This window comes from Balaenoptera borealis (genome assembly GCF_965194805.1).
Source record: "Balaenoptera borealis genome assembly, chromosome: 5".
Classification (NCBI taxonomy): Eukaryota; Metazoa; Chordata; class Mammalia; order Artiodactyla; family Balaenopteridae; genus Balaenoptera; species Balaenoptera borealis.
Window position 1 is genome coordinate 123,088,709 of NC_138862.1, and position 18,419 is coordinate 123,107,127.

At 37.8% G+C, this 18,419-nt stretch overlaps 1 protein-coding gene across 4 annotated transcripts in view; it reads right to left on the minus strand.

The window, feature by feature from the left end:
- U2SURP (U2 snRNP associated SURP domain containing) overlaps positions 1 to 18,099 on the minus strand; it is a 54,864-nt gene extending 36,765 nt beyond the window's left edge. For 2 of the 4 annotated variants that reach the window (XM_082392908.1, XM_082392906.1), the window contains exons 1-4: positions 17,780 to 17,934; positions 9,639 to 9,683; positions 8,152 to 8,283; positions 25 to 123 (exon numbers count right to left, since the gene is read on the minus strand). In XM_082392908.1, coding sequence (XP_082249034.1) covers positions 25 to 123; positions 8,152 to 8,283; positions 9,639 to 9,683; positions 17,780 to 17,824 — 321 coding nt within the window. In that variant the 5' untranslated portion in view covers positions 17,825 to 17,934. Of the gene's footprint in view, positions 1 to 24; positions 124 to 8,151; positions 8,284 to 9,638; positions 9,684 to 17,779 lie in introns of all 4 variants that reach the window. The other 2 variants (XM_082392909.1, XM_082392907.1) reach the window with 2 other exon arrangements.
- Between the last annotated feature and the right edge of the window lie 320 nt (positions 18,100 to 18,419).

Genomic DNA, 18,419 nt, shown 5'->3' on the forward strand with positions numbered 1-18,419 from the left:
CTAAAAATACATTTTAAGCATTACCTTCTTCTTTAATTCTTCTTGCTCCTTCTTACTTAAAGTTCGCTTAGCTGTACTCATTTTTCCAATACTGAATGCTTTAAGTTTGTTTTCTAGAAGAGGCTGTGAAAAGAAAGAAAAAGCACACCTTTACATACACATTCTCAATTTAACTTACTAACCTCAAGGTTAGTAACTTACAAAAGCCATTTTTAAATACATAAAGTAAAAATAAAACACAAAGAGAGACACAAAGGCCTAGAACTCATGCAACCTACTTGGCGGCAAAAATAAAAGCACTTGAGGAAGGAAAGTATAGATGTTTCTGGGCAAAAGAAGCAGTGATAGAAAACAGATATTCAAATAGGGAGAAAGAGGCATCTATTTCCATGGTTCAGTAGCAGGAATCATTACCATCTAGAACCCCCAATTCAGGTACAAAAATCACATCACTTCCTTTTGTAATTCAGTAAATTACCTAATTCTTCATCAACAAAACTGACGTTTATGAACAAAATAATTTCATTTTCATTGCTGGGAAAATATCACATACTGTGTTCTAGGTTTCAGACAAGTAAACAGTCATCAATTAATTCTGAATATGAGAAAACAGTATTTTAATGAATTCTTCATTTATGTAACTTAGAAGCAATTTCCTTGTAAATATGGTTTGAACAAATTGTAGACTTTTAATTGTTCAGTTGTTTATTTGAATGATAATTTTGAGTCATAAACTTTTAAAAGAGAGGAATGTTTATTAAATACAGCCTAGAATGGTTCAAGATGGCAGAGTAGGACGTGCTCTCACTCCCTCTTGCAAGAGCACAGGAATCACAACTAACTGCTGAGCAATCATCAACAGGAAGACACTGGAACTCACCATAAAAGATACCCCACATCCAAAGACAAAGGAGAAGCCACACTGCGACTTGTAGGAAGGGCGCAATCACAATAAAATCAAATCCCATAACTGCTGGGTGGGTGACTCACAAACTGGAGAACCCTTATACCACAGAAGTCCACCCACTGACATGAAAGTTCTGAGCCCCACGTCAGGCTTCCTAACCTGGGGGTCCGGCAACGGGAGGAGGAATTCCTAGAGAATCAGACTTTGCAGGCTAGCAGGAACTGACTGCAGGACTTCGACAGGACTGGGGGAAATGGAGACTCCACTCTTGGAGGGCACAAAGTAGTGTGTGCGTCGGGATCCAGGGGAAGGATTAGTGATCCCAAGGGAGACCGAACCAGACCTACCTGCTAGTGTTGGAGGGTCTCCGGCAGAGGCGGGGGGTGGCTGTGCCTTACCGTGAGGACAAGGACACTGGCAGCAGCTCTGGGAAGTACTCTTTGGCGTGAGCCTTCCCAGGGTCTGCCATTAGCCCCACCAAGGAGCCTGGGTAGGCTCCAGTTTTGGGTCACCTCAAGCCAAACAGCCAACAGGGAGGGATTCAGCCCCACCCATCAAAAGACAAGGGGATTAAAGTTTTACTGAGCTCTGCCCACCAGAGCACACCCAGCTCTACCCACCATCAGTCCCTCCCATCAGGAAACTTGCACAAGCCTCTCAGATAGCCTCATCCACCAGAGGGCAGAGAGCAGAAGCAAGAACAACTACAATCCTGCAGCCTGTGGAACAAAAACCACGTTCACAGAAAGATAGACAAGATGAAAAGGCAGAGGGCGATGTACCAGATGAAGGAATAAGATAAAATCCCAGAAAAACAACTAGATGAAGTGGAGATAGGCAACCTTCCAGAAAAAGAATTCAGAATAATGATAGTGAAGATGATCCAGGACCTCGGAAAAAGAATGGAGGCAAAGATCGAGAAGATGCAAGAAATGTTTAACAAAGACCTAGAAGAATAATAGAAAAAACAAACAGAGATGAACAATACAATAACTGAACTGAAAAATACACTAGAAGGAATCAATAGCAGAATAACTGAGGCAGAAGAACAGGTAAGTGACCTAGAAGACAGAATGGTGGAATTCACTGCCATGGAACAGAATAAAGAAAAAAGAATGAAAAGAAATGAAGACAGCCTAAGAGACCTCTGGGACAACATTAAACGCAACAACATTCACATTATAGAGGTCCCAGAAGGAGAAGAGAGAGAGAAAGGACCCCAGAAAATATCTGAAGAAATTATAGGTGAAAACTTCCCTAACATGGGAAAGGAAACAGCCACCTAAGTCCAAGAAGAGCAGAAGTCCCAGGAAGGATAAACCCAAGGAGAAACACGCCGAGACACATAGTAATCAAAGTGGCAAAAATTGAAGACAAAGAAAAATTATTGAAAGCAACAAGGGAAAAAAGACAAATAACATAACATACACGGGAACTCCCATAAGGTTAACAGCTGATTCCTCAGCACAAACTCTACAAGCCAGAAGGAAGTGGCAGGACATATTTAAAGTGATGAAAGGGAAAAACCTACAACCAAGATTACTCTACCTGGCAAGGATCTCATTCAGATTCGATGGAGAAATCAAAAGCTTTACAGACAAGCAAAAGCTAACAGAATTCAGCACCACCAAACCAGCTCTACAACAAATACTAAAGGAACTTCTCTAAGTGGAAAACACAAGAGAAGGACCTACAAAAACAAACCCAAAACAGTTAAGAAAATGGTCATAGGAACATACATATCGATAATTACCTTAAACGTGAATGGATGAAATGCTCCAACCAAAAGACAAAGGCTCGCTGAATGGATACAAAAACGAGACCCATATATATATGCTGTCTACAAGAGACCCACTTCAGACGTAGGAACACATACAGACTGAAAGTGAGAGGATGGAAAAAGATATTCCATGCAAATGGAAATCAAAAGAAAGCTACAGTAGCAATACTCGTATCAGATCAAATAGACTTTAAAATAAAGAATGTTACAAGAGACAAGGAAGGACACTACATAACGATCAAGGGATCAATCCAAGAAGAAGATATAACAATTATAAATATATATGCGCCCAACATAGGAGCACCTCAATATATAAGGCAACTGCTAACAGCTATAAAAGAGGAAGTGGACAGTAACACAATAATAGTGGGGGACTTTAACACCTCACTTACACCAATGGACAGATCATCCAAACAGAAAATTAATAAGGAAACACATGCTTTAAATGACACAACAGACCAGATAGATTTAATTGATATGTATAGGACATTCCATCCAAAGACAACAGAATACACTTTCTTCTCAAGTGCCCATGGAACATTCTCCAGGATAGATCACATCTTGGGTCACAAATCAAGCCTTGGTAAATTTAAGAATATTGAAATCGTATCAAGTATCTTTTCTGACCACAACACTATGAGACTAGATATCAATTACAGGATAAAAACTGTAAAAAATACAAACACATGGAGGCTAAACAATATGTTACTAATTAACCAAGAGATCATTGAAGAAATCAAAGAGGAAATCAAAAAATGCCTAGAGACAAATGACAATGAAAACACGATGATCCAAAACCTATGGGATGCAGCAAAAGCAGTTCTAAGAGGGAAGTTTATAGCAATACAAGCCTACCTCAAGAAACAACAAACATCTCAAATAAACACTCTAACCTTACGCCTAAAGGAACTAGAGAAAGAAGAGCAAACAAAACCCAAAGTTAGTAGGAGCAAAGAAATCATAAAGATCAGAGCAGAAATAAATGAAATAGAAATGAAGAAAACAATAGCAAAGATCAATAGAACTAAAAGCTGGTTCTTTGAGAAGATAAACAAAATTGATAAACCATTAGCCAGACTCATCAAGAAAAAGAGGGAGAGGACTCAAATCAATAAAATTAGAAATGAAAAAGGAGAAGTTACAACAGACACTGCAGAAATACAAAGAATCCTAAGAGACTACTACAAGCAACTCTATGCCAATAAAATGGACAACCTGAAAGAAATGGACAAATTCTTACAAAGGTATAACCTTCCAAGACTGAACCAGGAAGAAATAGAAAATATGAACAGACCAATCACAAGTAATGAAATTGAAACTGTGATTAAAAATCTTCCAACAAACAAAAGTCCAGGACCAGATGGCTTCACAGGTGAATTCTATCAAACATTTAGAGAAGAGCTAACACCCATCCTTCTCAAATTCTTCCAAAAAATTGCAGAGGAAGGAACACTCCCAAACTCATTCTATGAGGCCACCATCACCCTAATACCAAAACCAGACAAAGATACTACAAAAAGGGCTTCCCTGGTGGCACAGTGGTTAAGAATCCGCCTGCTAATGCAGGGGACACGGGTTCGAGCCCTGGTCTGGGAAGATCCCACATGCCGCGGACCAACTAAGCCCGTGAGCCACAACTACTGAGCCTGTGCTCCGCAACGGGAGAGGCTGCAACAGTAAGAGGCCTGCACACTGCGATGAAGAGTGGCCCCCGCTCGCCGCAACTGGAGAAAGCCCTCACACAGAAATGAAGACCCAGCACAGCCAAAAATAAATAAATAAATAAATTTATTTTTTTAAAAAAAAAGATACTACAAAAAAAGAAAATTACACACCAATATCACTGATGAATATAGATGCAAAAATCCTCAACAAAATACTAGCAAACAGAATCCAACAACACATTAAAAGGATCATACACCATGATCAAGTGGGATCAATGTGATACACCATGTTAACAAACTGAAGAAGAAAAACCATATGATCATCTCAATAGATGCAGAAAAAGCTTCTGACAAAATTCAACACCCATTTATGACAAAAACTCTCCAGAAAGTGGGCATAGAGGGAACCTACCTCAACATAATAAAGGCCATATATGACAAACCCACAGCAAACATCATTCTCAATGGTGAAAAACTGAAAGCATTTCCTCTAAGATCAGGAACAAGACAAGGATGTCCACTCTCGCCACTATTATTCAACATAGTTTTAGAAGTCCTAGCCACAGCAATCAGAGAAGAAAAAGAAAGGAAAGGAATACAAATTGGAAAAGAAGAAGTAAAACTGTCACTGTTTGCAGATGACATGATACTACACATAGAGAATCCTAAAGATGCCACCAGAAAACTACTAGAGCTAATCAATGAATTTGGTAAAGTTGCAGGATACAAAATTAATGCACAGAAATCTCTTGCATTCCTATACACTAATGATGAAAAATTTGAAAGAGAAATGAAGGAAACACTCCCATTTACCACTGTATCAAAAAGAATACCTAGAAATAAATCTACCTAGGGAGACAAAAGACCTGTATGCAGAAAACTATAAGACACTGATGAAAGAAATTAAAGATGATACAAACAGATGGAGAGATATACCATGTTCTTGGATTGGAAGAATCTATATTGTGAAAATGACTATACTACCCAAAGCAATCTATAGCTTCAATGCAATCCCTATCAAATTACCAATGGCATTTTTTACAGAACTAGAACAAAAAATCTTAAAATTGGTATGGAGACACAAAAGGCCCTGAATAGCCAAAGCAGTCTTGAGGGAAAAAAAACAAAGCTGGATGAATCAGACTCCCTTACTTCAGACTATACTACAAAGTTACAGTAATCAAGACAGTACTGTACTGGCACAAAAACAGAAATATAGATCAATGGAACAGGATAGAAAACCCAAAGATAAACCCACGCACCTGTGGTCAACTAATCTATGACAAAGGAGGCAAGGATATACAATGGAGAAAAGACAGTCTCTTCAGTAAGTGGAGCTGGGAAAACTGGACAGCTACATGTAAAAGAATGAAATTAGAACACTCCCTAACACCATACACAAAAATAAACTCAAAATGGATTAGAGACCTAAATATGAGACCAGACACTATAAAGCTCTTAGAGGAAAACATAGGAAGAGCACTCTTTGACATAAATCACAGCAAGATCTTTTTTGATCCACCTCCTAGAGTAATGGAAATAAAAATAAAAGTAAACAAATGGGACCTAATGAACCTTAAAAGCTTTTGCAAAGCAAAGGAAACTACAAACAAGACGAAGAGACAACCCTCAGAATGGGAGAAAATATTTGCAAACAAATCAATGGACAAAGGATTAATCTCCAAAACATATAAACAGCTCATGCAGCTCAATATTAAAAAAAACAACCAACCCAATCGAAAAATGGGCAGAAGACCTAAGCAGATATTTCTCCAAAGAAGACATACAGATGGCCAAGAAGCACATGAAAAGCTGCTCAACATTACTAATTACTAGAGAAATGCAAATCAAAACTACAATGAGGTATCACCTCACACCAGTTAGAATGGGCATCATCAGATAATCTACAAACAACAAATGCTGGAGAGGGTGTGGAGAAAAGGGAATCCTCTTGCACTGTTGGTGGGAATGTAAACTGATATAGCCACTATGGAGAACAGTATGGAGGTTCCTTAAAAAACTAGAAATAGAATTACCATATGACCCAGCAATCCCACTACTGGGCATATACCCAGAGAAAACCATAATTCAAAAACACACATGCACCCCAATGTTCATTGCACCACTATTTACAATAGCCAGGTTACGGAAGCAACTTAAATGCCCATCAACAGACGAATGGATAAAGAAGATGTGGTACATACATACGATGGAATATTACTCAGTCATAAAAAGGAACAAAACTGGGTCATTCGTAGAGATGTGAATGGATCTAGAGACTGTCATACAGGGTGAAGTTAAGTCAGAAAGAGAAAAACAAATATCGTATATTAACGCATATATGTGGAACCTAGAAAAATGGTACAGATGAACTGGTTTGCAGGGCAGAAATTGAGACACAGATGTAGAGAACAAACGTATGGATACCAAGGGGGGAAAGTGGTGGGGGGTGGTGGTGGTGGGATGAATTGGGAGATTGGGATTGACATATATACACTAATATGTATAAAATGGATAACTAATAAGAACCTGCTGTATAAAACAATAAAATAAAATTCAAAAATACAGCGTAAAATACTAATCTGTAGTTGAAATCTGAAGGTTTCTCTCTCACCTACCAAAATGAGAAGTTAAACAATTATGAAATTAAACTATCAATCCCTTGGTTATTAAACAGGCTTGCCCTTGGCAAGATACAAAATGGAAAAGTAATATTGCTGCGAACTACTTCAAGGTTACATTAAAATCCCTTTAAAAAAAATAAAGCAGTTCATAACTCAAAAGTCAATACTGGGTTTCACGAACACATTCAAAGTAAATTTTTTCCCAAAATAGAAAGGAAAATGTTTTGCCATCATTCAGCACCTTTGGTTTCAACTTCTGAAGTTTAAACAAATGGTAAAATTACATACAAATTCAATGAGAAACATAATTTTACAAAGCAAAATTTCTGTCCTCAATTTTATTTATATCCTAAGAGCTAAACTTAGACACCTAAGAGAGAAATGGTTAAGGAAATTATGGAATACTTACTCAAAAAATATAATCATCCATTAAAAAGTCTGTTTATAGAGTTTTTTCTAAAATTAAAAAAAATTAGACCTGAAGAATCTTTTAAAATGTGTTCCTGTAAAATGGACCTCAGCAAAGTAAAAATATATTTATGCTTAAAAATATTAAACAAGAAAAATAAAGTGTTATCAGTATCAATACTGGCTGGTAATGACTGTCCTCTTTATTATATTTTCCAAATTTAACCATGACAAGAAAACATTATTTGAAATTTAAAAAAGACTAAAAGAACACGAGAGTCCTTTGCAGATACAGGCAGTGAAGATGCTCCTGCTCTGGGTGCTTGCATCGCCCTGGGAACTGCACTGACCAGAGTGAATAGCACCTGCTCCTGTTAGCTTCCCAGGCTGGGACTATGTGTAAGCTGAGAACAAGAAGTGTGTTTTAATCATCTGTGTATTTCCAGTGACTGGCCTCTGGCACTTGGTTCAGTAAAGGTTTGGCATAAGGGGAGAACAATAAATCTATTAACCATTTTACATTCAAAACACTCCTTGATGTTTTAAAATAAAATTAAAATTTTTAAATGAAACATATCTTGCATATGAGCTAAAAACCCTTTCCTTAATGAGTTTGAATTTATTGTTAACCCAAACAGAATAATGAATTCTATTTTCAAATAGTACAAGATGAAACAACAAGTACAAAACCAAGATATTCAACTACCAAATTCAATCAAGGCAGGTCAAAATCATTATCTATCCTTTCTTATCTTTATCAACACTTACTCTTGAGAGATTCTGATGAGGAGAGTCACAAACGTTTTCACGGGCACTTTCATTCCTATAATTATGTTTTCTTGGGCTCTTAGGTCGTGTCCGACTTGGCATATCACTATCTGAGGGTCCAGATGCATCCATCTTTGAGAAAAGGAAAACGAGTTTTTAAAAATCATATATGTAGTACTGAAACTAGAATCAACCCAAATGTTCAAATATTGACAAACTTCATTTTACACTATCAAAATATTTCACTAATTATCCCTTAATCCCATCCCTTAATACCACTGATTTCATCAGAAAAGTTCTTAAGCACAGAAAGTTTTCAATAATTCTAACTTGCACTTGAAAGATCAAATTTTATATCACTAACAAATAGTTGTTTTCCTTAAAAGAACAGGTTAGTTTCCTTCATTTTCAAGAAAATATCTGCCAAACACCCAAGTCTGACTAACCACAGTTTGTCTGTCAGTTGTACCTTCAAGTAAAAATGGTATTCCATGAAAGAAGGAGCCAGTTTTATTTCACAACTTAAACAATCCCACAAGTATTACTTTTCCTTAAGACAAACACCACACTCTGGCAAGCAGAAGTGCCTTATATGTGCCTCCCATTTCATCACTCAGAACGTTAAAAACACCCATACACAAGGACAAGATTTAATATTAATAATTTTTACTGCTTCATCAAGAACATTCTTAAGTGAAACTAGCATATTTTTACTGTGTCTGGTGGGGAAGAACACAATGACTACTAGCACATTTTGGTGACACTGCCTTGATGCATGCTAAGGTGCCAACAGTTTACCCATCAATTGCTTTCGCACCATTAGTGCAAATGTCAACACAGTGATGGCAAATGATGTCCTAGTGTTATTACAAAATAGTTCTGAATTCAGCCACCCTGAAAAATTCTCAGCAACCCCAGGGGTCTGAAGACCACACTTTTAGCACTGCTATAATAACACATGCAAAGGAAAGTTTATCACAGTATTATTCAAAATGTCAAAAAGCTTGAAACAAAACGTCTATGCCCATCAACAGAGAAACAGCTTAATAAATAATTGCACCTCCCCCATGGAACATTAAGATGCCATTAGAAAGACTAGATTAGAGCTGTATCTGTTGACTTGCAGGGATTTGCAATAGGTGTACTGTGCACTGTGAAAAGAAATGTGTATAACTCAAAACTTGTTAAAAAAAACGTATAAGCACACACACCTATGTACAAAATTTTACAAGCACAGTAAAAAAAAAAAAAAAAAAGGAAATATACACACTTGGTTTCTAACATGGTTTGAGGGGCCAACTTACGTGAATAACAACACAAAAAACGAACACAGAACATCTAGCAAAAAAGGTTAAAGAAAATATGCACATACAACGCAATCATATCTATTTATCAAGTAAAATCATAAGGGACATATCAAGTAGAGATATATACAATAAGAAATTAAATTTTAAGGAAAAAAGACAACGATTGCCTTTTATACTCACGTGGGCATCTGAAGATCCAGATGAATGAACATCTGATGATCTGGTCTGCAAGCATTAAAAATAAAAGCCAACATTTAAATAATCAGAAAATGTATTATGCTAACAAAACAAGTATTTCTCGCATTATACAGACAATCTTTCCAAACTTGTAGCAATTTCTTCTCAGCTAATAAAACCAAACAAAGGCAATCTCTGACTTACAAAAAAGAATTGTGATCCAAAATAAATGTCAGTCAAGTTCAGTCTTCAAATAATGGCACTTTCCAATAAGGTCAAGTGTTAAAGTTTCACCTGATATTGTTTTAATTGATCTACATTTCAGATTACATATGGCATATAATAATTTATTTGATTTTTCACTATGCAGATAAGGATGAAGAAGCCAAGCTATAACACTATTAACTAAATAAGTAATATGTGGTATCTTTCTGAAATTTTAATTGGAGGCCCAGAATTTAACTCTGGCACTGAGTTGTTTTTATTTTTCAAGGTATTGGGTAGTGAGATTTTACTTATTTTATATATATTTAAGTATTAAAAGTGAAATCAAGAATCTTGAGATCACAAGTACCTCATCGATCCTAGCTCCCAGTTCTAGATTTCAAATGTAATGCACAAGACAATATATTCATTTTTAAGAAAAAAATTGAAGATTTGTATGATGTAGAAAAAAGCCAATAAGATTCCTATGGGTCCACACAGTACTGATTTACTTATCTTGTTGAAACATAAGGCTAAGAACAGCTGATCGGATTTTCATGCTGAATCAATTTATTCCTCTGAACTCCATACGGGACCCTAGGCAAAATCAGCCCAAGACAACCAAGCACTGAGCCACCAGCCATCTCCATTCTTTCTACCCATCTTTTTTCTGTCCCCAACTTTTATTGTGTCCCTCCTATTTCACTTTCTTCTCCCTGCTAACCTTTCCTAAAAGGCAAGATAGCATGAAAAAAAAATTTTTGTATTTAAATTTAACCCTGTGAAACCTACTTTGAATCAGTTTGAAATGCACCCATTTGCAGACACTTAAAAAATACAAGAGAATAAATAACTCCTCTTAAAAAAGAAAAAAAAAGTTCCGTCAAGAGACTGAGTGAATTGAGGAGAAAAAAAATTCAATTGCCTTCTAATATACCAGTGTTAACCTGCTAGGTAACAAAAACAACACGGTAATCATAATAGTGAGAAAAAACATAAAACACCTAGAAACCAACTAAAGAAATATGTACCACCTGTGCAAAAAAAATACAAACTTCACAGAAGGGTTGTTATTCAAGTCAACTTTTGAAAAGATTCATCACATTCCTAGATGGGAAAACTCATTATTAAGACAAAGTCAACTGCACCTAAATTTATTTATGCATTTAATGCAATTTCATTCCACAGCTCAAAATCCTAAAGGGAAGTCTCTGCAAGGGGACAAGGGGGATTGCCAAAAATAATTCTGAAGTTCACCCAGAAGAATAAGCACGAAAGAGCAGCTAAGAAAGTGCTAGCCTTTCTTTAATCTACGCCACCACATCCAAATCATCATTTCTAGGATTTAAGAATAACAGCATGGCTTAAGACGATGCATCAGCTGATTTCAATTAACCTAAGAGTCATATTTACTGCAAACCAAACATTTTCCACTGATATGCAGTTATAGCTACACAACATCAGAATGAAATTTTAGGCTTGAGAACAGTTAAAGAGATGCAAATAGTAGTGAATAAAAATTTTAAAGGAATAACCAACTTTTAAAGCTAATGGTCCAGGTAAGCAGTAAATGTAACGCTACTTCTGAAGCCGAGTCTTTCCCTCTACTTAACCTGGAACTGCACTATGTTATTTGTCTTGGGTTAGGGTTTTATGTTTTTACTGAAGAACAGTAAATTAGTGATGTTTAAAGAACTTCTGAAGTCCACAGCACAATTCCTCATCCAAATGAAAAGACCCAAAAGCAAGAAATGAAAGGGCAAAATAAGGGAGATTTGAGGCAATAAAGAAGCAAACACAAGAAAAACTTATCTCAAGTTTGAGAAAGCAAATATAGTACAGATGTAGGGAAGGACAGCAAGGGAAAAAAAAAAAAAGGATCATTCTGATGGCTGCTGAGGAGACAGAGGTGAAGCCAACTAAACGATACCATGAAACTTTTTTTTCCAGCTGCTCCTACTTTACTTCAATTGAAAAACCGCCACACCTGAGTTTTCAAATTAGCAAGCTACCCACAGCAACATTCCTCCAACACCTCCACTCTGCCTAGTCCGTTCTCCATTCCCATCTGCCTCCTTCCTCCTCACATCCTCTAAAGCATCAACTTACATTTCCACAAGTTTAACAATCACTCCCATAGGAAGCATATCAACACTTTTATTGTGCTGAGATGACTCCCAATTCCTTATCTTCAACCTTGGTGCCTCTCCTCGGTTCCAATCTGTTCTTAAACAACTTCCTGGACATCTTCACCTGAGTATCTGCAAGTTCCTCACATCCTATATATATAAAATATAGTTTCCTCCCAAACTAGCTTCTCCTGTTGACCTTCTTACTTCTGACACCGAATGGTAACTCTCAATCAGTCATAATATGGAAATAATAAAATGTTAAGAGCACAGACTCTGGAATCAGACTTCCTGTTTTTAGCACTTACCAGCTTTGTAACCTTGGGCCTAGTTCCTTCATCTGTAATGCTGCATAGCACCTGCCTTATAGGATTGTTGTGAAGGACAAAGACAGGTGAAGCACTAAGAAGAGTGTTTGGTACATAAAAGTGCTCAATGAGTGTTAGCCAGCAGCATTATACCAGGGTCATCCTTGACTACTTCCCTATCCCCCATAACCAACTGAATCAAATTCTGTTCACCCCACCTCTACTGAAACTCTTCTCTGGGGACCCTTTTTACTAAAGACACTATTGTGGTTCAGATCTTCCCTTTATTCAACCCACTTACTGGGCAACCACTTACTGGTACTGTGCCTTACATCAGAGATATAAATGTCCTTAGGAGCTAATAAATAAGAGAGACAAGTAAAACAGTGTGGCTATACCACCAGAGCACAGAGGGCAAGCAAATCTTAATGGGAGTGGGGACGACGTCAGAAAAGCTTCCCAAAGAGTATCTGAGGTGAGATTTTTGAAGCAATCTTTAATATTTATCAGCAGCACTACAAAAATCTTCAAACTAATCCTCCTCACTCCCAAATTCTTCCTAAACTATGTCTCCAGAAGAGCTTTCCTAAAGGACTTTCCTGCCTTGAATATTCCATGGCTCTCTAATTTTATTCCGTAGGTTTTAAAGCCGCCACAATTTAGCTCAAACTTATCCTTCCGTCTCAGAAACTTTTATCCCTATGCAAATGTCCTATATACACTGGCTAAACCAGAACATATATCAACCCATTTGCCAGTGACTTATTTTCTTTACCTCACCCACCTCTTTTTTATACCTCTATATCTACCCTTGAAAACTCTGTTCACTGTTCAAAAGACTCAAACTCCTCTATTCCTGAAGCCTCCCCACCCACCCTCCAATCAACCAGCTGTCATTTCTTTCCCTAAAGTTTTAGACGCTTCTGATGGCTCCGCTTTGAACTATCATGTGTTGACTCTTTTTCCACTAGACAGCATGTTCCCCAAAACTGATTATCATCTTATTTAATTTTTTCTTCCTCAGAGTCAAACAAAATCTGGCAAGTGACGGAGCCTCAATAAACTTGCTGACGTACCCAGTTGGAACAAGTACCTACACAACAAAATTGCACTCCTCACTATCAACATACTAAGCTGTCCACTCACCAACAAGTAACAGCTACCTAGCTGAATACCACTTTCCAAGACAAACCAAAGTCTACCTCTCAAAAGAATTCATCAAATCTACTGAGTTAAATAATAAACCTGAAATTATCCTTAAAATTACATCCAAAACACTACCAGTACACGAAACGTCGTAAGTACATTTTGAATGATCTGTAGTTAATCTAAAATGAGGAAAGCCTGGTGAAAAAAATTAACTGCTCAAGGAAGAGACATCTAACAGTACCAAACAGCCTCAAGTGCTATTGGCAAATGTATCTTGCTTTTAAAAAAAATTATTTCAGCAAAATATCTAGCATGTGGCCCATCTGCAATAAACTGTTAAAGCTACTTAACAGTATAAGAGGCAAATTATTTGTAATATTAATATTTTTGAGTTTAATATCCTGTAGGAAGTTTTGGGCTCTTTTTTGTTTCTTTGTTTTTGTTTTTCAAAAATGATGCTCTCTGTAAAAAGGGATAGAGAGGCAGGAGTCTTCAACTTGCATACCAAATGAGCCCTCCTCTCATTTGCCTTACTGGCAAATGAGTATCTTTTTGTCAATTTATTATACTTTCCAGGAAAAAAAAAAGCTTCAGAAATAAAAACCAGAAGAGAATAAAAACTAAACTTTCAGAAAACAAATAATTCAATCCAATAAGATAGAAAATTTTTAAAACCATATTAATAGTCATATTCGAGCACCAGTGCTACAAATACTCCAATTTCTAAAAAACACCAATCAAGAAAACAAAAGTTCCTAATTCCTCTCTCCACCCCAAAACACAGCCTTCCACCCAGAAAACTAACCACCTTATATTTTAAGATAAGACGGTTATCTTATCTTACAACCATATCATAATAAAGATTCAGTTGAAACTAAAACTGGCAAACAGAGCCTAATTTTTCAAGGTTTGTGTTTTGTTTGGAGTTTTTGATCATATTTAATTCTTACATACCTTCAGGTACCACCAAAAAAATGTACACAAGCAGTAATATATACCTAAGGATAAGCCTTGAATGGATCCTCATTATATCAATACATATTTCGTACAACTGAAATACTTTTGTTAATCAGCAGTCAATTAAAATAGTTCCCACACCAATTTAGCACTGGGTGTCCAAGGAAGCCAGCAGTATTTCCTACTTAGCTCATTTACCTCTCTAACCCAATTTTTGACACTATGGCAAAAAAATAAGCACTGTCACAGAGTGAAATAACAGGGCACACAATTCCATTATATTAGCAGTATTACCAGCACACGAGCTGCAGAGGGAACAAGAATACCACATTCTCTTCATATCCTCATTGTGCTAAGCAAACAACTCTTACAATCAAAATAAATTAGTTTTTATAAATTAAATTCTAATTTTATATATTAAATTTAACATTTTTCTAAGCAATTATAGGCTCTTTGCCTCGCCTCCCCAAATCAAAGCTACAACATGGTACCCCTCTCCCTCAAAGCATCATTTTAGTCTGGTGATACAAGAATAAACGCACAGGAAATTTTTAGCTAATTCCTAAAACATCTACTGAATTTCTATATTTGTCAGGCTTTAAAATAAAAAGTACAGCAAAATTACACAGAAAATAAAGGGTCTCTTCATTAGGGACAACTACACATAAAGGTTAAATCATTTGACTATACACACTTAAAATGTAATTTTCAAAGCTAAAAGAAACTGTAGAGGTTATCTAATTTAATCTACTTTGTAATTAAGACACATCAAATAATTTTGCCATTGTCAATAGCAAAAAACCCTATTATACATTTTATTTGTTAAATTACCTCAATACCTTAAATTACCTCCATTTTTTTTTTTTTAACTGAGGTATAAATGACATACAACACTGTATTAGTTTTGGGTATACAACATAATGATTCAGTATTTGTATACACTGCAGAAAGATCATCACAATAAGTCTAATTAATAGCCGTCACCAAACATAGTTTTTTCTCTTGCGATGAGAACTTTTAAGATCTACTCTCTTCTTAGCTTTCAAATATGCAATACAGTATTATTAACTATAGTCACCATGCTGTACATTACATCTTCTTGTACATTTTTAATTAACATTTTCCTCAGGGTCTAGAAATATGATTAACAAGCATCCTTACCCATAGCAATGGGAATTTAACTACCAAAGAGTAAGAATGAACATGAAACTAAAGAATTTTTTACTCCATCAGTATGGTAGAATATGTCACTCATCTGTACTCCCCAGAGGAAGAAATCAAAACAGAGATCAAAGGCTAGAAATTCCAAACACCGTCATATTAACCAAAATGATCTTATACTCTCTCCAATAAATTCTGGACTTGTGTTAGGAATAAAAAGCAGTAATCTGAGCAGTCATTATGATAACTGATAACAGATTCTAAATCTCAGGATTAGAACTTAACCTGACATTTTGAAAAGTAAGTACTTTTTATTTCCTCTAAGAACAAAGGGGAGAGGAAAGGAACTAAGTTTTTTTTATGTACTTTATAGATATTCACTCATTTAATCCTTACATCAACCCTGTAGAAAAGGGATTATGTCCGTATTACAAACAAGGAAATTGAGGCTGAAAACTTTAACCAATTTGCCTTGATATCGCAAATATAATTTATGACCAAGTCAGGATTTGAATCCAAATACCTTTTGTTTGTTATCAAAATCCATAATCTCTCCACTAAGTCATGCACTCTCCTGAGATATTTTACAGACATCGGTAGGAAATCTAACAGCATCAACTGATTATAATCTAAAGCAATATAAACTAAGAAGATTACTGGAAGATCCAACAATTTACTGACAGGGATCAGCCACACAGTCACAACCGTGAGAAGTACTACTAGAGAAGGAGGCCTGAACATATATAAACGTCAATATGTTTTCAATGTAGCCAAAGCCTCAAACAGAAGATACTTAAATATTACTTTGAGTAGAAATAAAAATAGTGAGGCTTCTGCGTGAATTTTATGGATGCACTAGCTTTAGTAATAGTTCCCTAATAGTAAGCAGGGCTGTTTTTGTCAGAGTCCGCTGAGGAAGTGGGCAGTCATGTACCCAACTATGCCCCTCCTCACCAAGGAGAAATGTACTGGGGAGGGGAGAAACAAACAAGGAGTAAACGCAGGTTGTAAAGCAGCCAAGACTGGCCCTCTACCACAGTTTCTACGTAACTAAAAGATTTCTGGTAAATCCATTACTAATTACGAACTAATTATAAACATCATTCACCAAATGGCATAAAGACTATGATTTAATAGAAACTGAGAAAGCAAGTGTATAATAGCTTACGTTTCCCAGAACAAACTGTACACACAAGACTAGCCCCGTCTACCGTAAACGTAACTTCCTAATAACCTACTTACTATCATACACACTCTTTAAGATGTAAGTCCTTAGAACCTTTAAGTATTACACTTCTTGCATCAGCATCAAAAAGCTTAACAACTACTTCGGGCACTATTACTTTTAATATCGTGTTGGATGGAGATGAAAAACTCAAAGCAGAAAACGATTATTATGACCCGTCCAGGATGGCAACTTAGGACCTGATGCTAATCACAACCTAACTAACGCTAAACCCCTTCTACAGCTCAGTGGTTTCACAATACGTGTACACGGTTCCCTGTAAACTCAAAAGCAATTTACTAATCTTAGGTGGCTTCCAAGTCTACGGAAGTTTTCCTTTCAGAAGAAGCGGAAGACCCCGAGTCCTCGAAAACGAGCCCTCCAAAGAAGGGCTCATTTTACACTTCCTCTTATGTGAGCTAAGACCACGTGTAGAGCGTAGCATTAACCTTGGCGAGGCATCACCGCAAAGGAGAACTGCACTTCCCACCCCGCTTCCTTCCACTATTGGTCCTCCCCTCACAATTTGCGGCCCTAGAGATTATTTATTCCCTGGAGGACGTGAAGGAAATTGAGCGAGGCCGGAAGCGTGCGAGGTCCAAACCCAAAGAGCCGAGGAAATAGAAGCAGACACTTAAGCACCGGGAAGCGCTTCCCGCCTCTCCCAGGCTCTGTCCCGCGGCCTCAGAGCTCAATAAGCTGAAATACAGGGGCGCGTTTTCCCGACTTCAGACCTCAGTCTAAATCACTGACTTCACTCCACTGCTAAGCGGGAGCCGAACTACTCACGCCACCCGCCCTGGGCCCGCCAGTCTCGAGCCGAATCCAGGCTGGGACTAAGGGGAGATACCAGGCCTCTCAACCTGCGCACCACGGTGCGTCTGCGCCCGGCCTACCGTCGCGACCAGAACGCGGACCCCACCCCAATCTCCTCCCTCTGGCCAGAAGCGTCTGTAGTCCCCAGACGACAGTGATACACTCACTGACTTACTAAATCCTCTAAGAAATTACCTTTGAACTGGCCTTCTGAGAGCCGCCGGGCGTTTTGTCCGCCATCTTGAGCTTTGCCCCTCCTTCGGCAGCGGCAGCAGCACGGGCGAGTCGAGCGCCGAAAGACTGGATCTCAGCGGAGCCCGCCTGAGGCGCGTGCAAGACCGAATAGTCGACTGCCGACTTGGCGAAATTCAAGAGGAGCTTCGCCACGTGACTTCCGGTGTTGGTCATTTTTCCCGGGCCCGCCCATTCCGCTGAATATTTGGGGGCGTCTCCGTGGCGTGTCGCGTTATTGGGCCCGAGAATTTAGAGAATCTTCTCGTCCTGGCTTTCAGGGCCGGTCGATAGGTCGCTCTTTTTCCAGCACCAACCCTTGGTAGGTGCGAGCCAGTTTCACTTGCTGGGCGAGGAAGGAATGTCTTCTTAAAGAAGAAATGCGTCGTCAGCTGGGGAGGAGCCTTTACTTCAACTCAGAAAATAAATCTGGAGCCGACCGGGGTCCGGCGCTCCGTGGACAGAGATGGTGTTCGCGCCACCTCTGTCGCTCACACCCTAGTGGGAAAGGCAAACTTGCAGTCTGTTCAAGTTAATTTAAAATAGAGTGGTGTCCGGAAGCGGAGGAGGGAAGCTTTTGACCCAACCTGAGTTTCCGGCAGTG